The sequence below is a fragment of the Stenella coeruleoalba genome, assembly GCF_951394435.1.
Source record: "Stenella coeruleoalba genome assembly, chromosome: 16".
Taxonomy (NCBI): Eukaryota; Metazoa; Chordata; class Mammalia; order Artiodactyla; family Delphinidae; genus Stenella; species Stenella coeruleoalba.
Genome location: NC_137162.1, coordinates 48,540,941 through 48,565,606, shown reverse-complemented (window position 1 = coordinate 48,565,606; position 24,666 = coordinate 48,540,941). Strand labels below are relative to the sequence as shown.

At 40.8% G+C, this 24,666-nt stretch overlaps 2 protein-coding genes across 3 annotated transcripts in view; one reads left to right on the top strand and one right to left on the bottom strand.

Moving 5' to 3' along the window:
- The window catches only part of WAPL (WAPL cohesin release factor), a 77,860-nt gene extending 55,423 nt beyond the window's left edge, over positions 1-22,437 (bottom strand). For both annotated transcript variants that reach the window (XM_079899405.1, XM_079899406.1), the window contains exons 1-2: positions 22,008-22,437; positions 18,780-19,300 (exon numbers count right to left, since the gene is read on the bottom strand). In XM_079899405.1, coding sequence (XP_079755531.1) covers positions 18,780-19,278 — 499 coding nt within the window. In that variant the 5' untranslated portion in view covers positions 19,279-19,300; positions 22,008-22,437. The remainder of the gene's footprint in view (positions 1-18,779; positions 19,301-22,007) is intronic.
- Positions 19,355-24,298, top strand: LOC307175479 (uncharacterized protein; the record flags this gene model as incomplete). Its single annotated transcript, XM_079900588.1, has 3 exons — positions 19,355-19,391; positions 21,900-22,741; positions 23,562-24,298. 3 exons carry the CDS (start codon positions 19,355-19,357, stop codon positions 23,583-23,585), a joined length of 903 nt encoding a protein of 300 aa, XP_079756714.1. The 3' UTR covers positions 23,586-24,298.
- Between the last annotated feature and the right edge of the window lie 368 nt (positions 24,299-24,666).

The window sequence follows — 24,666 nt, the reverse complement described above, 5'->3', positions numbered from 1 at the left end:
TTCTTTATTTCCAGTTCTTAGGTGGCTAAACTCTTTTCTGTATGCCAACAAGGCTCACTCACACCACCTTAGCAAGGAAGCATACTCATCTATCTTGCTCAAATGTCCAACCTGGTATGCCCCCACACCTCTTTTTTTTTGTAAACAGAGAAGATAAATATCAGTGTTTACTCTGTTTTAATCTAAACCAGCTATATAAACAGTAATGTATTTCTAGCAAAGGTAACAGTTTAGGAGTTAAATGGATGAGTGTCAGCTCTGCCACTTAGTGGCTAAAATGACCTTAGGCAAGTCACCTTAACTTGGGACAGGGACTTCCCTGGTGGTCCAGTGGTTAAGAATCCACCTTCCAATGCAGGGGACTCGGGTTCAATCCCTGGTCAGGGAACTAAGATCCCACATGCTGTTGGGCAACTAAGCCTGCACACCACAACTACTGAGCACGCAGGCCAAAACTAGAGAGCCCACGCACCACAACTACAGAGCCCATGCACTCTGGAGCCCACACACCACAACAAGGAGCCCACAGGCCAGAACGGAGGATCCCACGAGCCGCAACTAAGACCTGACGCAGCCAAAAATAAAATAAAATAAACATTAAAAAAAAAAAAAGAAGTTGGGACAATTTCTTCATCTGAAAAAACGAGCTAATAGAATCTGTCTCAAGGACAAGTTGAACAGATAAAAGAAGATAATGTATCTAAGGATGTATGCAGGTTACAGAACATCACACAAATGCAAATTATCATAGCTGTTACAACTCTGCCACATATAAAATATATTTTTAATAATCTTTTAGTGAGACATTTCTTAGTGGAATTTAACCTGTATGTTCATCAATATTCCCTTAGGTCCTGTGTCTATCAGCTTCAAGCAAGGAATCCGAAACTACACTCTAACGCCTACTGTTCTTCCTCAGCCTAAAGGGTGAAGATTGGATAAGTAGAAAGTTTTTAGCAGAAGACTTAGCCTAGCGCCATCTGCAAAGATACTTAATAAATGCTTTTTAATATCACTAGATTTTAGTATCACTGGATAGGTACTCAATCTTTTGCATATTCGGTATTACACAAGGGAGGGAATTTAGCATAATAAAGGCTATGTGGAATTTGAGAAACATGGTATTGAACCACACAGCTAAAACTATAACTAGATGTGTAAAAATTTGGCAAGTCGAATTTCCTCTCTGAGCCTCATTCTGCTTATCTAAAAAACAGTAAGCAACCTCACATTAAAGATTAATTAAATGCCTATTATTCCCTTAAGATTCTTAATTTTGAAAGGAAATAGATGATTCCCTTAAAAATAAAAACACATCAGTACTTGCAATAATATGAGTATATATGGGTTTATGCAGGATAATAATCAGGTGGGATAATTTAAGGCTTCCATGCGTAAAGTGAACTCTGAAGTATTTAAAAAGTGGGAAGGGAGGTTTGATCAGAGATTTATGAAATGATTTCATGGGTTCTGCAAACCTTGTGACACTGTGTGAAAAAAATGCCTGTGCACACATTTTTCAGGGAGAGTATCTATAATTTTAGCCGGTTTTCAAACATTCCAAAATACATTTTTTAATTGGTAAATGACAAGAGAAGGAGCAAAATATCTGTGGGAAATCAGTATATGTTAATTGCAGAATTTCAAATCTCTATGGGAAGGATTATTCAATAATGTGTACTGGAACATCTTGTATCTTTAACCATAAAGCAAAAGAAATTTCATCAAAATTAAATGTCCATATATACACTACCAAACATTAAGGTAGATAGCTAGTGGGAAGCAGCTGTATAGCACAGGGAGATCAGCTCGGTGCTTTGTGACCACCTAGAGGGGTGGGATAGGGAGGGTGGGAGGGAGGGAGACACAAGAGGGAAGAGATATGGGAACATATGTATATGTATAACTGATTCACTTTGTTATAAAGCAGAAACTAACACACCATTGTAAAGCAATTATACTCAAATAAAGATGTTAAAAAGAAAATTAAATGTCCATTAGAAAACCACTTAATTTAGGGAATTCCCTGGCAGTCCAGTGGTTAAGACTCCACACTTCCACTGCAGGGGACACAGGTTCGATCCCTGGTCAGGGAACTAAGATCTCACATGCTTCAGCGCAGCCAAGAAAAGATTAAAACACACACACACACACACACACACACCAAAAAACGCTATTTAAGAGAACTACCATACCAGAGAGAGAGAGAAAGAGAGTGAGTGAGAGAGAGTGTGTGTGTGTGTGTTTGTGGGTGTGTGTGTGTCTGTGTGTGGGTGTGGGTGGGTGGGTGTGGGTGGGGGTGGCCGGGGCAGGGTGGGGGGTTGATTACAGCTATGTAAAGAATGCCCCAACTCAATAAGACACCCAATAAAAAGTTAGAATAGAAAAATGATCAAGAGACTTGGACTTGACCAGTCACTTGATAAAAAAGGATATTCAATAAACATATAAAATATAAATATATTAAAAGGCACTGACATTCATTGGTTATTAGAAAGATGCCACTGAAACCATAATGAGATGCTACTAAACAACCAACGAAAGAGTTAAAATTCACAGTGCCAAGTATTGCGGAGGAGGTAAAGCAACTTCAACTGCTCAGAATGGAAATGGGAACAACCACTCTCGAATTATCTACAAAAGCTAAACATAACAGTTATCCTATGACCCAGAAATTCCACTTCAAAGTACTTACCTAAAAGAAATGTATGCATATGTGCACTAAATGACTTATTAAACTTAACCATATGAAACTTCCACTTTTAAAATAATCAAGTATTCGCCATTCCACGTGGTTCAACATAAGGGAAGTACACTTATGACGTCATTCCAAAACAAAGAAATATAAATATCCATTAACAGTACAATCAATAGTGGTCTATTAATACAAAGAAATACTGCAGAGCAATAAAAATAAATAAAACTACATTTCTGTAGGAGTATATCTTAGTACAATCACTACAGAGAGCAATTTGGTAATACTTTTTAAAATTAAAAATGTACATATGAAAGAAATAGACTGACCCTGAAGCAAGCTGTTTTATTTACTCTACAAATAACTCTCCATGAGTATGAATAACATAAGCAACAAGGAACATTGTTTCCTGATTTCTGCTTTCATAAACAATACAAATACCTATCAATAAAGAACTAACTAAATTATCATACAACCACATGTCTGAATACTATATAGCTGTTAAAAAGAATGAGGCAGGTCTACAGATACGGTTGCCCTTAGGGAAAGGGATGACAGATGGATAAAGGGAAAGTCTTCCATACCTCTTGAATTTTATATTGTCTATAGTCTATTCAAAAGTCTTAAAAGTAAAAATTAACCAAAAAAACAAAAAAAAAGTAAAAATTAACAAAGGTACATATTAAGTACCTTAAACTGTAACAGTGATCCTACAGTTATCTTTTTTTTGGAGTGCTGAGCTGTTAAAGAATTATATTTATGGGCTTCCCTGGTGGTGCAGTGGTTGAGAGTCCGCCTGCGGATGCAGGGGACACGGGTTCGTGCCCCGGTCTGCGAAGATCCCCACATGCCGCGGAGCGGCTGGGCCGGTGAGCCATGGCCGCTGAGCCTGCGCGTCCAGAGCCTGTGCTCCGCAACGAGAGAGGCCACAACAGTGAGAGGCCCGCGTACCGCAAAAAAAAAAAAAAAAAAGAATTATATTTATGTATGAAATACAGTGTCTGGAATTTGCTTCAAAATAATCCACTGTTGAAAGGGAGTAGGTGGTAATAAAAATAAGACTGACTATGAATTGATGTTTACTGAAGATGGATATACACACACACCTGTGTAACTGTATGCTAGTCTGTATATACAAACAGCATATATACTACCTTCACCCTTCTTAGAAGAAAGTGAAGATATTTCCTTTCACTTTTCACCAAACCCATCATTATATAGATAAAGAAAAGGCAGCCCAGAGAGGCCAATGACGACAAAGGCTGCCAATTAAACCAATGACCAAGAGATCTCATAAAAAGAACCATACCAAATTCTAATACACATTACACTACCTCTAGTGGTGGCTGCTGAAAATTGAAATACTAAAGCAGATAAACCATCTTAACCCACATTAATATAAGAGGTCTAGATGAGATGAAGAGGTTAAAATCTAATGTGTTGGGCAAATTGCAGTGCGTATCACCTGATGTGCTAAATACTAAATTTAAACAAAAACCTCTGACTTCTAAGGCGACTGTACAGATGATAGAGAAGTGGCTTTGGAGACCATGACCCATGAAATACAGTTGAGGTACCGAGAAAAGTTTAATTTGTGTGTGTGGGGGGGTGTGTGCCACCATTACATGGCAAGCTGCCTCTAATTTGAGTGGCTGTCATGCAAAGAGAGAACAAACTTATTCAATGTGTAGAAATCATTCAAATTCATAGAAACTAAAAGGACTGATGAGCATTAAAGGTCAATTAGAGGGACTTCCCTGGTGGTCCAGTGGTTAAGACTCTGCGTTTCCAACGCAGGAGGACCGGGTTCAATCCTTAGTCAGGGAACTAGATCCCGCATGCCTCAACTAAGAGCCCACAGGCTGCAACTAAAAGATCCTGCATGCCGCAACTGAAAGATCCTGCATGACGCAACTAAAGATCCCACACGATGTAATGTAGATCTTGTGTGCCACAACTAAGACCCGGCACAGCTAAATAAATAAATATGTAAATATAAATAAATAAATATTTTCTTTAACAAATCAATTAGCGCTGTCCAATGAAGGGGATGCCTAGGGAGGAGAGTGTACTCCCTTGTCATAAAAGAAGTATTTGATAAAATGGGACTACATCAAAACCAGTAACTTCTGCTCTACAAAAAACACTGTTAAGAGAATGCAAAGACAAGCCACAGAGTCAGAGAAAATGTCTGCAATAAATATGTCTGATATAATACTTGTACCCAGAATAAAGAACTCTCAAAATTCAGTGAGAAAATAAACAACCCGATTAAAACTGAGCAAAAAAATGTGAGCGGATGTCACCAAAGAAACTATACTGTTACCAAATAAGTACATGAAAAATGATCATTAGTCATGAAGGAAACGCAAAAGGCTGATTTCCTTAATATACTAAGAATTCAGGGCTTCCCTGGTGGCGCAGTGATTAAGACTCTGCCTGCCAGTGCAGGGGACAAGGGTTCGAGCCCTGGTCTGGGAAGATCCCACATGCCGCAGGGCAGCTAATCCCGTGCACCACAACTACTGAGCCTGCACTCTAGAGCCCGCGAGCCACACTACTGAGCCTGCATGCCACAACTACTGAAGCCCGCGTGCCTAGAGCCTGTGCTCCGCAACGAGAAGTCACCGCAATGAGAAGGCCACGCACCGCAATGAAGAGTAGCCCCCTCTCGCCGCAACTAGAGAAAGCCCAGGCGCAGCAATGATGACCCAGCGCAGACAGAAATAAACTAATTAATTTAAAAGATTTCTATGAAAAATATATATATACTAAGAATTCTTACACATCGATAAGTCCAATGAATGTCCCAGCAGAGAAAGCAGGTAGAGACACATAAAAGCAATCAATAGAAAAAGAAATAGAATGAATTAATAACTTATGAAAAGGCACTCAATTTCATTCACAATTAAAAATCAGAGTACACAGTGTTATATAATAATTATACTTCAATAAAGCTGGAAAAAGTAAAACAATTGAACTATATACTTACTAAGGCCTCAGTATGTGCCCAGTACTGTCCTAAATACTTTCCATCTATTAATTCATTTGATCTCTTAGCAACCATCTGATGTAGGTACTATTACAAGTTCACAAGCCTTTATCCACAATTCTAACATCTAAAAAGCTCTGAAAACAAAGTTTTCTCATAATGCATTTTGAAGCAAAACCTGACCTCACCTAAGTGAGGCTACTGATAGTATTTTTTCCTGAAGAAACAGCTGTCTTGATTAGACTGCTGCCTAGCCCCTGACGGGTGTTAATGTAAAATACATACACTTTCTAAATTCCAAAATAATCCTAATTTCAAGACAAATCTGGCCCCAAAGGTTTCAGATAAGGAAATGTGAAGCTGTATCCCATTCTGCAGATGAGGGACGGTAGATTTCAGTTAGTAGACAGTTGACAGCCACATAGTTAAGTGGTGTTTATTGTCTGAAAAATAAAAGCAACTTTTTAAAGAAAACAAAAACACTGGAAGCAACCCAAAGGTCTGACAACTACAAGGAACTGGTTAAGAAATTACAAAACATAGGGAAATTGACACACCATGCAGCAGTATTTTTAAATAAAAAAGGGAGGGAGGCCAGAAAGAAAACTTTCATATACTGACATAGACTTATTCCCAAGATATATTAAGTGAAAAAGCAAGGTACAAAACAGCACATTATCATTTTGTAGATCTAAATACACACACATATATGCAACTGTTTGTATTGCTTGTAGGTGCACAGCATATGTCAGAAAGGGTAACAAAATTATGAATGGTCGATCACTCCAAGAAGAGCTGGGACAACCGGAGAAAGGGGCTGGGAAGCTTTTAACCACTATCATTTTGTACCATGTGCAGATAGATTTTTAAAATTTTTAAAACATAAAGATGTATATATTCTAAAGCAGAAAAAATTAAACCCCCAAAATAAACATTTTTTTCCTACTTTCAGCTAGACAAAGTCCAAAGTTAGAATGATATGCTAGGAAAAAAAAAGCCACACTGTTAAGTGGGAAATTTGGCAATATCAATTGAATATTTAAATGTATATGCTCTTTCAATTCTAGATGTTTCAACTTCTAGAAACATCTTCTGCCACTATACTGACAACATGATTCTCAAAAACATAAGTAGAATGATTTTCCAAGTAGCATTTATTTGTAATAGCAAATGACTATAAACAGCCAAACTACCCCTAAGAGACTAAAGTATGGTACATCCATATAATGGAAAACCATGAAGCTGCTAAAAAAGAACAAGATAGATTTATAAATACTGATGTGTACATCTTAAAGATTTTTCTGTGTTTTTGTGTGTGTGTTTTTTTTTTTTTTGCTTTACGCGGGCCTCTCCCGTTGCAGAGCACAGGCTCCGGATGCACAGGCTCAGCGGCCATGGCTCACGGGCCCAGCCGCTCTGCGGCATGTGGGATCTTCCCGGACCGGGGCACGAACCCGTGTCCCCTGCATCGGCAGGCGGACTCTCAACCACTGCGCCACCAGGGAAGCCCTTTCCGTGTTTTTTAAGGCACAATACACTATACACACACAGTATACACAGATATACATCATGCTCCCATTTATGTGTTTGTTTTTAAGGATACACAGATTTATATGCTGTGCATATTAAAGATTATGAAAGTCTATGTAAGAAATTGTTAACAGCACTTGCTTCTGTGAAAGGGAACTGATTTTTCACTGTCAATGAAGGTATGTGGCTATCTATCAAGGGCACTTAAAAAACTCACAGGAAAAACATGGCACATCATCCTCAGTGGATCAGTTTTACTCAAAGATGTGGAAGGTAAAAAGTACTTAAAAAGTTAAGCATTTCAAGTGGTAATTTAAAATGTTTTTACATTTTATAAATCATACCTATCAAACACACAGCCCACATGTAATTTTAAAGATAAAACAGTAAATATAAAACAACTTCAGGGACTTCCCTGGTGGTCCAGTGGTTAAGAATCTGCACTTCCACTGCAGGAGGCACGGGTTCGATCCCTAGTCAGGGAACTTAACATCCTGCATGATGCACAGCATGGCCAAAAAAACTTCAAAAGCAGCATTCAGCTGGGTCCACTACACAGAGCAGTCCAAGTCAACTCAACTTCCCCTCAGTTCCCATCAACAACAGCCCATGGAGAGCCTTACTGCCCACTGCCATTGCCCACCCACACACCAAGAAGCTTGTCTGCTCCTGTGGCCTCCTGCTCAAGCTGCCTAACTCTGCCCACCCTTGCAGAAGAACAGGGAACCACACCCACATACCCAAGCCAATCCTCAAACTGTAGGCCACCCTGACAATTAACTCTTCAAACTAGATACACAGACCCCTGGAGTTACACAAAGACCTTCCAAAACATATACAGGCACAATTAAGTTTTAGGGACGTTGGTTTCTAAATCCCCATCTTCCTCATGTACTCTGGTCCAAAAACTGATCTACCAACCCACCTGGGATTAATCATTCTTCTCCCACGTTACAAATAATGGCATATCCCTCACCTACCCGTAATCTATGATACACTGCTCCTACTCTGGCATGACCTATAAAGAAATAATGTGATACATTATTAGCTTCTGTGCTTAATAACTGAGTAACTCTAATGTCTTGGTAACAAATCCTTTGCATGTCAGGTGGTTCCAATTATTGCTTTCCAAATAGAAACTACCATAGCAAAACTCTCTCCATTCTTATTTTTGTCAATATGGTGTCTCAACATTTACATGTATTAAAAAATAGGAATAGATTGATGCCAAAGACTTCGTAATTCTAGCAATAATATTCATCCACATATACATGAGCTAATTGAAAAAAGGTGCCACGCATATCATTAAGAGGTGTATTTCCAATAAACTTTGCCTTTAAGACTCACAGCAATCACATTTGATCAATTATACACTAATAATTGTGGTCATAACTTAATCTAGAAGAATTTTTAAATACTTAAAGCATCAGAATCACAGAAAATTCTTAAAAGTTTACATTTAAATTTATAAACATATTTTTGTACAAAGAATTATGAAAAGATGACCGTTAAAAGACATATTCAGGGGCTTCCCTGGTGGCGCAGTGGTTGAGAGTCCGCATGCCGATGCAGGGGAAACGGGTTCGTGCCCCGCTCCAGGAAGATCCCCACATGCCGCGTAGCGGCTGGGCCCATGAGCCATGACCGCTGAGCCTGCGCGTCCGGAGCCTGTGCTCCTCAACGGGAGAGGCCACAACAGTGAGAGGCCCGCGTACCAGGGGAAAAAAAAAAAAAAGACATATTCAGGGGGCTTCCCTGGTGGCGCAGTGGTTGAGAGTCCGCCTGCCCATGCAGGGGACACGGGTTCGAGCCCTGGTCCGGGAAGATCCCACATGCCACAGAGCAACTAAGCCCGTGCGCCACAACTACTGAGCCTGCACTCTAGAGCCCACAAGCCACAACTACTGAGCCCACATGCCACAACTACTGAAGTCTGTGCACCCTAGGGCCCGCGAGCCACAACAAGAGAAGCCACCGCAATGAGAAGCCTGTGCACCGCAACGAAGAGTAGCCCCCGCTCGCCGCAACTAGAGAAAGCCCACGTGCAGCAACAAAGACCCAAAGCAGCCAAAAAAAAAAAGACATATTCATTAGGATCAAATTCTAAAGGGCAAGTGGGATAGAAATACAATTTCAAAAAGGATAAAGGGTGCTGTAAATCTTCTGGCTGTTAAAGAAAAACTTGTTTTTTTTTAATGTATGAAAGTGAACAGCAAATACTTATGTATTTGTAAGTAAGAGGTGATTACAATAAAAAACAGCATAGCAATTACTTTGAGGTGAAGGAGGGGACACAAGGAAGAGCTTCTGGAGTGGCTGGCACTCTTCTGTTCCTTGATGTGGGTGGTGGTTACAACAGTGTTGCTCTTATAATAATTCACTAAGCAAAACATGTATTTCTAGATATTTTATTATATTGTGTGATTTTCTGTATCTGTGTTTTATTTTACAATAAAAAAGTTAAAGAAATCACTATGATACCTATTGCATGTCAGTTTTATTTTAAAATGCCAATATTTACAGGAAATTATATTATTTATTATTTTACAGAAAATGTATATCCTTTGCAAGCATTTCAGTATTTTCGTGACCAGCAATCCACACCTAGCTACTTGCCCCAAGAGGAATATGGACATATCTCTACACAAAAACCTAAATGGAATTGTAAGCAACTTCATTCATAATCGCCAAAAACTGAAAACCCAAATGTCCTTCAACTAGTGAATGGATTGTGGTACGTACAATGGAATACTAGTCAACAATAAAAATACTGATACAGTGCTCGCTTCGGCAGCACATATACTAAAATTGGAACGATACACAGAAGATTAGCATGGCCCCTGCGCAAGGATGACACGCAAATTCGTGAAGCGTTCCATATTTTTGGCATGGACATATATACACTACCAAACGCAAAATAGATAGCTAGTGGGAAGCAGCCGCATAGCACAGGGAGATCAGCTCGGTGCTTTGTGACCACCTAGAGGGGTGGGATAGGGAGGGTGGGAGGGAGGAAGATGCAACAGGGAAGAGATCTGGGGACATACGTATATGTATAACTGATTCACTTTGTTATAAAGCAGAAACTAACACACCATTGTAAAGCAATTATACTCCAATAAAGATGTTAAAAAAAAACCTGGAACATGCAACAACGTGGAATACTCTTAAAAGCATTATGCTAAATGAAAAAAGCCAGACTGAAACTGCTACATACTCTATGACCTCAGGTATATGAAATTTTGGAAAAAACAAGGCTGCAGGAACAGAAAACAGATCAGTAGATGCCAGGGTTGGTGGTGGGAGAAGGGACCCACCACAAAGGAGCATGAAAGAGCTTTTGACAAGAGGGAAGTAGTCTCTATCTTGATAATGATTACCTAATTGTGTACATTTCCACTTTTTTTTTTTTTTTTTTCCTTCGATATTGCACCAGTTATCTTCTACTTGCCCTTCCAGATGTACTCTCCACCCCGATCTCAGCCCCGGGAGGCTGACCTGTAACAAAGTTTCCTTACCCTCAGGCTTCCCTCGGGTTCCATCTATGAGGAGCCTCAGGACAGAGGAGGGAAGGAGCAGAGTTAGGTTCAAATACTTTATCCTCAAGCACCCTCCTTATGAGGCCCCTTCAAAAGAAGGATACTGCTCTTCTTAAGGTGGCCTCTAAATGGCCCAATTAACCCCTTGCCCCTGTGAAACTGGGTGATAATAGCTTCACTGCAGCTAACCCAGGCTAGGCTTTCCCTAACATTCCTCCCACACCTTTGTAGATAGCCTAAAACCCTCCCGGTTTGAGCCTAACTGGGGCATGCCATGTTTCCAAGTGCGACCTTGACTGATAAATCAAGATGAAAACTTTAAAAATATATGAGAAGGCAAATACATCTTGTCATCTACCTCCTCCTGTACTCTAACACTCAAAATGTACCTGCACTTCTTTCCCATCTCCTAATCCAACAACCCACTACCCCCACCCCCCGTACCTTTTAAGTCCAGAGTATTCAGGCCTCAGTGAAGAGCAAACTCACACACACCTGGGGGTCATGCCCTCTATCACCTCCTTGTCCTAACTGAAACCTAAGGATGCTACTTCTGCTGCAGTGCCCTCTAGTATCTCAGAGAAGGATGGCTTGCCCTTTATAAAACTATTACTACTCCCCACTCTTATAAAAGCCCATTCCTTTGAGGCTTGTGCCACCTAGTTACCCTCTAATATTCCTCATATCTGTCATCTAACAACCTTATTCTTCATTAAAGGATTTTACACAAAGATTTATAATCTACCCCTGCATGCCACTTTCGCTATCATCCTGAATTACACCAAATTCCAAACCCCTAACCTCCCAGTTTCTTAATCTTCTCCCATCAACAGTCTTCTACATTCCATCTGTGCCACCAGTTCACAGTTTCATCCAGAACTTGTCATGTCCTAAAATGCTTCAACTTTCAAATATTAAAAAATCAGATAACCCATATTTTAATCACTACCAACTATCCAACTTGCTTGTTCCAGTAATCCTATTCTTGGCTTTTATTTAATAAGACTCTCAGTATACTGACCTCTCTTCTCTCCTTTCTCCCACCCACCCACCCTGTCCAGTTAGTAAACTTTAAACTGCACAGTCCATCATTTCAGTCACTCTCTGGTTGATAGCCTAAATTCTTTCTTCTCTATCTGTTCATTCCATATCTACTCAGACAAAATGCCAGTCCAGGGTAATTCTCATTATTCTATCCAATTCTGTATTTTGTGCAGGTTCTGGCTAATAGGGCCTACTAAAGAAGAGGGGGAAACACACATACTCAATGGGGAGATCAGCAACCATGAGTTTTCAGTGATACAAACTTCAACTAAGGCATCAATAATGTCCAGAAATTCTACTTTCTCCCTAGACAGCTCCCTCCTTTTCCACTTTCTGCAACATCTATTTGAACCCTTTGCTCCTCCCCTCCAGCCACCACATACCCATCCTTTTTTCTATCTCCCTTTCAGAGATGACTTCTTTTGCCACTTTATGGAAAGAAAGAAAAAAAAAGAAGCTTTTGTTCATAAACCACCTCATCTTCCATCTTCCCATTAAACTCACATTTTCACCCACCTTTCCTCCTAGCCAAGAAATGCAGCATCCCTTCTCCTAAGACCACTCTCCCCCTGGGTTTTGGATCCTACGCTTCAAGGCTCCCTTGTGTAATCAAACTTTCCAGAACCCCTCATTTATCTCTAGCTGCCCCTTTTCTTCTCTCCTTCAAACATCTTTAACAAGTTGTGTACACTTGCCAACCCCATTTCCTAGCTGTGTACTCACTGCTCAGACCACTTCTATCCAAGCTGTAAAATCCAATGCCTGCTTTGTAGTCCTCATTTTCATTGATTTTACAGCAGGAATTCCAATTCAGTAGATCCTTCATGAAACACTTTTCTGTTGGGTTCTATAAAATATCACTCACATGATTTTCCTTCAGGTACTCTAGTTTCTCCTACTCAATTTCCTTATCTAGTTTTTCTTCCTCTTTTCTCCATCCATTAAGTATTGCAAGTTCTTCACAGTTCAGTACTTCTCCTTACATTCTCTGTAATGACTTCTAATCCTGTACTTTCAAATAACATTTATATGCTGATTCACAAATTTATCATCGCTAACCAAGACTTCTTATCTAAGAAGTTCCATACCAGCAGATCCTGCTGCCTCTTGAACATATCTCACAAATATCTTAAACTCAATGTATCCAAAACTGAACTCACGAACTTCCCCTCATAAATGTCCCCTTATCTCAATGAATGACACTACAACATACTCAGTTGCTCACATCAGATACCTGGGATTCATTCTTGATGTCTCCTTCCTTATAGCCCACATCACCAAGCAGGTTCACTTTTATCCTTTCCCAGTCACCAGCAGGTCTCAAGTCAAATGTCAGTCTTGCCCCCAGGCCTCACTCAGACCAGGTAAATTAGCCTATATTTCACAGCATCCTATATTTTTCTGTCATTTTCTGCAGAAAATGTTTGTCTTTATTCAATCTGTCTTATTCTTTATTCAATCCATCTTGCCCACTAGAATGTGAAAAAGCAAGATCTTTTTCATGGACATACACCCAACACCCGGCATACAGAAGACACTGAAATTATAGTTGGATGGTTGGAAGGAAGGCATCCCCACAACTACTTATGAAAAATTCATCCTCCTCTACCACCAGAGGTCTGGAAAAGTTGAGGACTATTTCCTAAAGAGTCAGGGGCTGAACCATAAAAATATACAGTGCATCATCTTGTTCTAAATTCTAAGAATATGGAATACATGTTGAAAATGCTCTGAAAAACAACAAACATTACAAAAATGTGTTGCCATTGTTTTAGAAATACTTATTTATCATAGCCAGCAGAAGTCAACAGTTCCATCCCTAGAGGACAGAGACTATGCTTACGGTTTTCTTGTACCAGCTCATGGCTGGTATTCAACCTGGATCTGAGAAGAAACTTATTAGTGATTACCTGCGCTTGTGTTACTGCTCAAACGCTAAGAATGAACCTCCTTTCACAAAGAAACTCCTTTACAAGAAACTAAAGCTCTACTTTAAAACAAAATGTATTTACTTGAAATTACAGTGTCTCAGAATTTGCATATTGTTAAATTTCCATACAGAACAAAAAATTAACAAACAGAAGATACCTATTAACTATAAAAATAAGGTCAGCTTTCTTCAGCAAGTATTATAGGTAGTTTGGCCTCTATTCTTATTAAAAAGAAAATTACTTAAACAGAGGCAAAAGATAATCCATAATTTGTTGTCAAAGTTATTTCCAACATCAAGAGAAAACTCATTGTATAGTGACAGTCTGTTAAATATAAAGCTTTAAATATGATAAAATTAAGTTCACTCACATCAGAATACAGCAGCACTGTACGAAAAGAACACTTTGGATGTTTCTCAGATCTTCCACTTAATAGTTCAAGTTATTCAACTTCTCTGAACTATGCTTTACCCGCTCTAAAATGGGAATAACACCTGCCTTAAATAGTTGTGATTAAAGAGCAACTGATACATAAAGGGCTTAGAACAAAGTAACAACAGGCATCTTCTCCTCTTCTCTCTTTTTTTTTTTTTCTTTTTTGGCCAGCTTTGCACCTTGCAGGAGCTTAGTTTCCCGACCAGGGATTGAACCCATGCCCCCTGCAGTGGAAGCACAGAGTCTTAACCACTGGACCACCAGGGAAGTCCCTTATCCTCTTCTCTTAAAAGAAGCTGATTTCAGGTACGACAGGTATATTCTATATGACAAATACATTCAATATCTAAATGAAGGCAGGTAACTCTTGCTGATGCTGTACTTGCAGAATTCTTTAGTAATCCTTATTAATCACCTGTACTTTATCCAATGAGTAGATGACAATCTCCTCTCAGGTCACAAGTTCCTGGCCTACTTTAAGCTTTCAGGACGAGAACAATTCATTTCCCTTTCTAAAAACCTCTTCAGTTCTAAATCAAAGTTGCTAATTTCCTGACAGTAACAGCCCTCTAACTTATACAAATACTCAGTACAGCTTTAAGCAAATGGAAAAAATTTTATTGGCTACAAAGACAGTCATGCAAATTAAGAGCCTATGCCATAGTTATCTCAATATTTGGCAGGAAATGTAGACTGAATCCCAGCTGGCTAGCAAGGAAAGTGTGCCAAATAGAAATACAAGTCTTTACACACTTTATTCTGGAGCCCAGATTAAAAACCTGTAGCAGAAAGCACAAAGATGGAAAATAGAAGTAGCTGCATATAAAAGGCAAGAGAAGCTTTCTTTTACCCCTAATGCACATAGCCCTGGATTCCAAACTTTATAAGAGTACTCCAAGATCTCTCAAAAGGTCAAAGTTTTAGGCCCTGCTAAAAGTCATTTTTAAGTGTCGCACTTGTTTGAGGATTCACTGGCTTTAATGATAACTGCAACTGAAGTATCTACAGATAAAATAACAAATCCTGAAGCTGCTTTAAAATAATCCAGGAGAGGGACTTCCCTAATGGCACAGTGGCTAAGAATCCGCCTGCCAATGCAGGGTACACAGGTTCGAGCCCTTGTCTGGGAAGATCCCACATGCCGCGGAGCAAATAAGCCCGTGCGCCACAACTACTGAGCCCTCGCACCTTAGAGCCCGTGCTCCACAGGAGAAGCCACCACAACGAGAAGCCCGCGCACCGCAATGAAGAGTAGCCCCCGCTCACCCAACTAGAGAAAGCCTGTGCTCAGCAACAAAGACACAACGTAGCCAAAAATAAATAAATAAAATAAAATAAATTTTAAAAAAAATCCAGGAGGCAGAGAGAGTAGTGTCTACAATAGATGGAACAAGATTTGCCATATACTGACAACTGTTGAAGCTAGAAAACAGGTACATGACGTTCTTTTTAACATTCTATTTTTGTGTGTCTGAAAGTTCCACACTAAAAAGTTTTTTTTCTTAAATCAAGGTTAGGATGTTTTAGCAACTCAGTCCTTCCCTGTAGTTCTCATTCAGTTTGTAATCTTGCTTCTGGTTCCCTTACCCACCAAGCACCTATTTGGAAAATAGCAACCATCATATTTTATCATGACCTCATTCTGGGTTTCCTCTTCAAGTAAGCCATAATCTTAAAAAGCACTATCTGGTATGAAATATTTAAAACAAAGAATTTTAATAGTACCTAAAAATTAACTACATACTACGCCATAAAGAGATCTACTTTAAAACTTAATGCCAGGAGATATGATATAGTAAGTTTGAGCTTGGATAAGTCCTTTTCACTGATGTGATATAATTCTGCAGCAAAAATGGTATGAATGAGCAGGAACATTCCACTGGAAGGATACCAAAGAAACTGACTTGTGCACTTTGAACAGAATAATCATAAAATTTCCTGTACATGACCTGCAAAGAATTTCTGAGACCAAAATAGGTGTACAGCACTTTTATCTGAAGTCCAAAATTTTATCATTCTCAAAAGATCTCTAATTCAAAAAAGGTTTAGGAACCACTCTAGATTTACAGAGACTCCTTTTATCAAAACCTTAGGTTTGAATTTCTAAACTTCAGCTAAAATGAGAAGGTTTTCTGAATGATAGCAAAGGCAATGACAATCTGACAGACATAATGCAAGAAAAGAGTCTAGGCACAGAGAAATGCCCAAATTTTAGAGAAGACGGGCAAAAAAGGAAGCTCATCATGTATAGAAGTATTCTCAGAACTATAACCAACTTATAAACATGAACTTATACAGGGTTTATAAGAACAATAACTTTTACATCTTAGGGATAGGATAAGACCATGAGAATTAAATGCACTCCTTCAAAGTTCCCTTCTTATCCTACAGCAAGCTACCAGGGTTGCTGCAGCTCTGGATGGGTGAGGGAGAGGAGAAAGTAAGAAATATTTATAGTGCTACACCATTCCCTTTCTACTAAGGGTGCCTTGCGAAGAAAGAAGGAAGAGGAACAAGATGTTCTTGAACATCTATTTTCTCTATTTTAGTATATATTTTCCCCTCACAAACCCATTACAATGGAGTTTGGATTTCCAGTCAGTCCACAGTATCAGCACCAGAACTACAATTTAGCTACATTATACTGGGAAGCTAATACCTCATTTCTACAGAAAATTATGTTTCCAGTTCCCAGTGAACAACTTCAAATGGCACTCTGGATATATATAGATGTAACATGAGCAAAACTATATAAGCAATTGCTGCCTATGAATATTTCACTTCCAAGTTCCTGTTCTCCCTGTACCTAAACATTTATCCTATTGATGATACCCTCTGCCTGCCAGTGATGCCCCCCTCTCCTCCAAAGACAGCACTTGGGAAAGCTTGTGTCTGCGCACCTTGACCAGTTTCACCACTTCCCCAGCCTCATCTTCCCTCCTCCAGCCTATCTGTCCCATACTGAGGACTAGAACACTGGATAACTGACTGGAACAGCATTCCCAGAGCCTGGCACAGTGGAGGACACCAAGTAGGTGTGCGTTTTGAAAAAAATCAATAAATGAATCTCATTCCAATTCTGCCACTACCCAAACTTGGACTGTTACTTAATCTTTTTGAGTCTCATCTATAAAACAAGGAAAGCTGAATTAAAGTTCATTTTGGCTCAATGGTTCTATGATTAGAATACACTTTTAGGAGCTTATCTGGAAAACAGCTTTTATGCTCTGTTTTCTAATGAAAATTTAACCTAACCTTAATTTATGAACAATGTTTCAGGAGAAATGTAGGAAAAGGATAAGAAGAGCCAAATCAGAATTAACCAGGAGGACCAAGGGAATGACAGTAACAGCTGGCTCATCCTCTCATCCAAGGGTGAGAAAAAGAGTGAAAAATGTTCAGGATTTTTTGTAAAACTATGCAAGGCAAAGTATTTGAGGTGCCTTACAGTAAGCCCCCAAAGGACAAATTCCTCTACAGAATTCCAAAATAGGAAAGTTTTGTCTTTACCTCCTTTTAAAATATGAGCTCTCTGTAACTTTTTTTTTAAAGGCTGCGCAGCATGCGGGATCTTAGTTCCCTCACCAGTGATCGAACCCGACCGAGCCCCTTGCAATGGAAGCGCCGAGTCTTAACCACTGGACTGCCAGGGAAGTCCCTATGTAACCTTTTATTATCACTAAATTTTGTCAGGAAGTCAAGAACTAAGGTTTGTTTTAGACCACAGTGCAATCCTTATCCTATTGCTGATAAGGCACGCAGGCTGTCTCCCTTGCCATCTCCAATCTAAGCTCTTCAGTCTTTTAGTTAATTGCACTTTTTATCATTTATTAAGTCTTAAATCCTTTACATAAACGAGTTAGGGGCTTCCCTGGTGGCGCAGTGGTTGAGAGTCCACCTGCCGATGCAGGGGACATGGGTTCGTGCCGGGAGAGGCCACAACAGTGAGAGGCCCAAGTACCGCAAAAAAAAAAAAAAAAAAATGAGTTGGGGTACAACTGATAAAATACATTGTTTTAAGAACAAACACTAGATGCCAGGTTTACAAATTAACATTTTAAAAATACAACTGGTTTTGTGGATGAAAATCTATTAATACAAGTTGCTACTGGCACCAGACTCCAAACTAATTTCAATTTGCTCAATTCTTTGTTTCCACTCCATACTTCCTTAATCTTCCTAGTTTTGGAAGAAAGTGTTAACTCCTAAACTTAATCCTCATTGTAAACGCTCATCTCAGTTTCATTATCAGTAACCATCCAAATCCTCCACAGTAATAGAAATGAGATACTGTGCAATCCCAACACAACAAAAAGATGTTTCTTACTTCAATTGGAGTTAAGGATTAATGAAAGATCACTCCCAAAATGTACTGTGGGTACAGTCTGGAAACATTAATTTCCAAGTTGCTTAAGTAAAATTTCAACTCCTAACTGGTTCCTTTAATTTCTTAAATCTCTTCTACAAAATTATCTTTGGTCCCCATTAATTATTAATGCAGAAAAAAAAACCCCAAGAGGTGTAATATTTCAGAATCTAAATCAAAATCATTTAACTAAATATTAGCTTACACAAAGCTCTCCTGGCTCAGAATAAAGAAAATCAAAACTTACCTGAAGTAATTAATTTAGCACAGCTACTTCTGCTTGCATCATCATCTAAGACACGGTTTGTGCTCTTTTCTTTCCCAAGCAAAGTATCCTCCAAACGTAAGCATTTATCAGATACAACAATGTCTTCACCCATCACATGACTAATTTTGCTATTAGTTTCAAGTACAGAAGTGACGTCTTCCAGCTGAGCAGCTTCACTAGATTCTGAATAAGAGGAACCTTTACCCTGGGCTAAATTCTTTGAAGAAACTGGTAGAGACTCGTCATCACTGTCAAATCCAAAAGGATCTCCAGTGTCGTCTTCTTCCATCTTAGGTTTCTTCGGAATTTCCTGGATATCCGGTTTGAAATTGGGCCTCTTCTGTCCTAATTTAGCCATAAATGTGGTCTCTCCCCACTTTGTGCTAAGGGTGGTCCGTTTGTTGGAAAAGACTTCATCAAACTTTGAACTGCCATTTCCTCCTTTCCTACTGTATGTTTTCCCAAATCTGGATGTCATTTTGACACCTGTTTCATATTCTCTGTGAAAAAAAAAGTAAGAAAATATATAATCACCAAATATTTAACAAGTAAATATGGCTTTTCTCCCCATATGGCTTTTCCACATTCAAGGTACAAATCTTTAAAAACGGTTAAATAAGGGGAGGGAGTATACGGAGAGGGGCTCATTTTTTACTCTACATACTTCTGTTAATCTTTTTTACGAGTACATATTCACTTGCTACTTTCAGAATAAGAAAGCCTAACAACTAACCAACTTATAAGCCAGCATTCACAAAACCAACTTATACTGGAACACTGATTTCTTTAAAAGTTTCAAATTCATCTACTTATTATTCTCATATCACTTTTACCATAAAAAATAATCTGAATAGGCTAATTACCCTTAATATAAAATCTTAAGCACAAAATGTTAATTTTTTTCAGGATTTTAGAGATGTCAAATAATTGACTAAATATAGTTCCTTGAAATTTCAGAGCACTTACTCATATAAGGGGGAAAAAGTCAGAAAAATGGTGCTATTTTCCCACATATTAGAACCTGCAGCTTTTAACCCATCCTTAAAAACCTGATTTTTGGCCTAATGTAATATGAATTATGACTTGAAAAATATTCCTTACTTGGTCATCTCCCTTAGTGCAAGAAACCGTATTTCTTCTACCTTCCTTGTCTCCATAGTGCTGTGCTCATTTGCTGGAGCTAGTGAACTCCAGCATATTACAATGACTGGTCCATGGATTATTAAAAGAAGCAATAGAAACATGTAACTTTATTTTCCTCTTTGCTTGAAGATAGGATAAATTGATTCATCTGATTTATCTACATACTAAGTACTAGGACAAAAATTTCAGGACAGTAAATCAAGAGTCAAACATTTTTAAAACAAGTTAAAGTACTTCTTAAACACTATCAATCCTTATCCATTTCTTACACAATACAACCATCAGAATGATATTCTGACCTATACTTTTCAACGTTTTAATCTGTAGTTTATGTTTCCCTTTATCAACTTAAATTCTCCCAATTTATAGGGAATCCCTATAAACTCAGTTTGATATATGTATGTGTGCATATATATATTTAGTAAAGCAATTTCCCCTCTAATATTTTGGTTAGAAGCCAATTCTAATTGGACAAAATAATACTTAATTTAGTCATCATACACATGATCTGCTTTAAGAGAAAATAATTTGTAATTGTTCTGCTTTAAGAGAAAATAATTTGTAATTGTTCGAAAATCTTTTAACATCTCACAAAACTTTCTCCTTTGGGAAATCTATTTCCCCTTCTACTGTAGATTTACACTAAAAAATCTTGTCTTTCTTGTTAAGAATAGCTAAAAAAACTAAGTATATTTAGCAGGTACAAGAAACACAAAATAAGTCATTTCTTTTCATTCCTCCTGGGATGTAAAGCCCTGATCTACAGATCTATATTTACACATACACCAACAAAGCTGGAATGTTTTGGATACACTAACACGGTAATTACCTAAAAATGCTGACTAAAGGCCAAACCAAAAATCTAGACTTGGGCTACTTTAGGCCCATACCAGAAAAACTCATGGCAAAAGTGGTCCGAGAACCATAAAGCATTAACTGTTACAACTTGAAAGTCTGCAGATGAATATTTGATATTAAGCAGTGAATTATTTCAAGTTACAAGAAAATCATGCTTATGTTTTTTTTAAAAAACCCATGTCTTTAACAAATATATACTGAAATACTGATGCAATAATGTCAGTGATTCTCTAACTTGAAGGGGTGTGGAATGGAAAGTGCATAGATGAGAAAAATTTGGTTTAGAGTTAATAACTGTTGAATCTGAAAGATGAATACATGGGAGTTCATTACACAATATCCCCTACCTTTGACTGTCTTTACAGTTTTCCACGTCTTTTTTTTTTTAAAGTCACTAGACAAACTATTGTGATGACATTATCCAAGCCTCGAGTGTAAAGCACACAGAAATTCAAAAACAAGTGTGTAGACGTATGTGACATTGTACTTTCAGTATACTTCAAGAACACAGGCTATCTTGCTCAGGCTTCAAACGCCAAAGATTACCCTAACCAAAAAGGAAAGAATGATTCACAAGTAAGTCTTTTCTGTCGGTGGGCCTTTGCCCCAGCCCAAAGCCAGGTCGAATTTTCTGGGAAGTGCGCTGGGATAAAAGGTCCTCACACTTAACCCCCAACCAAATCCAGCGTCTTTCAGATCTCCAAGGGCTTAGGGGCTTCCACGACGGAATGAAAGCCGGAAAAGCCAAACCTCATCACCCAGAAATCCTCACCTGGGGGCGGCGGTGCGCGAGGAGGTGGCGGGGAGAGGCGGCCCCCCTCCCGGGGAAGCTCACGCAACTTTTCTCCTCCCCACCCCCACCTCCCAGGAAAGGGATGTTGCTTCCGACGCCCCGGAAGCCTCTGCCACCGAATCCCCAGGGCAGTGGAAGGCCTCCGCGGCGGCCAGGGGCGGAGGAAAGACGGCAAAAAATTCCGGCCTGAAACCAACGCACTTGACCGTGCCTGGGGAGGGAACTAAATCAGCCGTAGCCCAGAAAGAACTCAGAATAAAAGGCAAAAGAGTTCTTCAGATCGTTCCCCTGCCCAACTTCCTCAGAGGCCGGGTGGGTGAGGTACAGAGACTTCCATCACCCCCTCCCGGACCCCTGCCTCCCCCACCCTCGGCAAGCTCCGGGCCTAGGCAGCCACCCGAGACCTCACTTACCCTCGGCGCCTGGCGAGTGCTTTAGCCTCGGGCCGCCTCCGCCTCTCCCGCTCCCAACGGCCCACGGGCGGGCGCCGGAGCCCCGCGCGGGAGAACGGGGCCGGCTGGTGAGCGAAGAGAGGCAAAGGGCTCCGCCACCGTCAGAACCCGCGACTCCGCTCTCGGTAAATAGGAAACCCGGTGGAGGGGGGGGAGGAGCGGCGGCACCGCAACTTCCCTCCCCGCCTCGAGCGCCGCCGGCCGGGCCCGGGCCTAGGCCTCCCTGGCTACCGCCGCCGCCGCCGCCGGAGCTGGTACCAGAGCCCGCTACGTGCCCCCAATGGGCCGCCGCCGCCTCCTGCGCCGCCGCTTCCGTCGGTGAATGGTCAGCGCTAGAGTTTGAACAGGGCCCTGAACCATCTCAACGCCATTTGCGCTCCCGGCCCCCACCTCCTTCCTCCAACAGCGGCTCGCTCCGTCACTCCGCTTCCCACAGGCCCCGCGCGGCCGCCCGACCCCGCAGCCAATCGCGCAGCTGCTTACTCAAACCGCCGCGCAGGCGCCGCGCCCCGCATGCTCCGGCGCCCGCCATTGGGCCGACCGCGGGGCCCGACGGGAGTTGTAGTCCGGGTCCGCGAGGTCGCGGCGCTGAGAGCTCGGCGCGGGAGCTGGCAGCGGGAGGAGAGGTGGCGGCGGACCCGGACGGCCCGGGCTCCGGAGCAAGTTCCAGCTGCTGGCCCTGCCGGGAGACGCAGGTGCCACGGGGGAGGGCCGGGGGCGCAGTGCAGGCAGCTGTGTCAATCGTTTCCCCTCCAGGGACTCGCCGGTGTCAGGGGACGGTGGGTTGTACAGCTGCGCCGGGCCTGCTAGGGTCGCCGCCTGGGAGCCGGGAGGCTGGGAGCTCGCGGCTCCGTGCGGCCCTCGACCCGTCCTGGCCGGTGCTGTACCTGCGCAGTTAATGACAGCGGGAACTGGGAGGCCCGGGGAGCTGGGCAACCGATCCACGGTCGCGGCCTGGAGCGATGTCAGCTCGGCTCTTTATTGTGCCACCTGTATCCCCTCGGTCCTTACCTTCGTAGTTCTTTCTCCCTCTGTCCATCCCGAACCCGTTAAAAGTGACCCCTGAGAATATTGGATGGTATTAAGGAATTATCGTTAACCTTGTTGGGTGTGATGACAGTAATGTGGTTATGTGAAGGAGAGAAAGGAAAAAAAAAAAGACGAAATACTAAAAGTTTTGACAGATAAAATGATCCAGTGTCTGGGATTTATTTTAAAATAACTCCTACAAAAACTGATGGAAGGAGGATGAAACAAGCCAGTGGGGTGTTTTCCATTGCTGATGCTGTGTTATACACGGGCTCATTCCAATATCTCTACCTATATATCTGAAATTTTCCATAATAAAAAATTTAACCAGTGATTGCCTCTGGGGAGGACAGGGAGGTGGCGGATGATGGGAGATCATTTATTTTTCTTTATACACCATTTTGTGCTGTTCGAAGTTTTTTCCGTGTCAATGTATTACCTCTTCAGAAACTCGGAAAGTTTTAGTTTTCCTTTTTTGTTTTTAAGGCTGCGGAAGGAAAACCACGTTAAGAGTAGCACAATTGGTTCCTCCTAAGAGATGTACATGATTCTTTGGGCTCGGATGGCACTGCTGTTAGGTAGGCGGTGAATGGAGATCCACTTGGGAAATTAGAAAACTACTAATTGCTTTATTTGAAAAGCCCGCCTCTTCCTCCACAAAAGGTAATTTGCTTTTGAATGCACCAGAAGTTACCAAACTCCTCCAATATATTCGGGCAACTACAAACAGAAAAAATAGTTCAGACGTCCTGTAGCCCTTCCCAACAGGAATTTAAAGTGGATTTTAGTATGGCTGAATTGTTTTACTTTTGCACAACTGCTTGCAAAATTTACATTCCGACATTTACAATTTCCCAAATATATCAATACTTGATTGTATCAAAACCAACTTTTTTCTTTTTTTTTTTTTTTTGGCTTAAACAGTAGAAATTTATTTCTCACATTCTGAAGGCTAGGAAGTCCAAGATCAAGGTGCAAGTTGATTCTCTTCCTGGTGAGGACTCTCTTCCTGGCTTGCAGATGGCTGCCTTCTTGCTGTTTCTTCACATGGTAGAGACAGATGATTTTTGTCTCTTCATATAGTGGTTCTACCCTCATAAACTAATAATATCCCAAAGGCCCTACCTCCAAATGCCCTCACATTGGGGTTAGGGCTTCACTATATAATTTTTTTTTTTTCAAAACCAACTCAAGTAGCTTATTCTAATGGAAGTTGTAATGAGTCTGCGTGTTCCACGGCATGTGACTTTTATTTGGGTCAGTTTTGTCTTTTTAAAAATTGGCATAGGGGCTTCCCTGGTGGCACAGTGGTTGAGAGTCCGCCTGCCGATGCAGGGGACACGGGTTCGTGTCCCGGTCTGGGAAGATCCCACAGGCCGCGGAGTGGCTGGGCCCGTGAGCCATGGCCGCTGTACCTGCGCGTCCGGAGCCTGTGCTCCGCAACGGGAGAGGCCACAACAGTGAGAGGCCCGCGTACCGCAAAAAGAAAAAAAAAATTGGCATAGGATCTTGTTTTATCAGTTTGTTTGAAGACTGCCAGCAGAGGTGCAAGCTGCACTTACTATAATTATTTAGATGACATGGTGGTGGG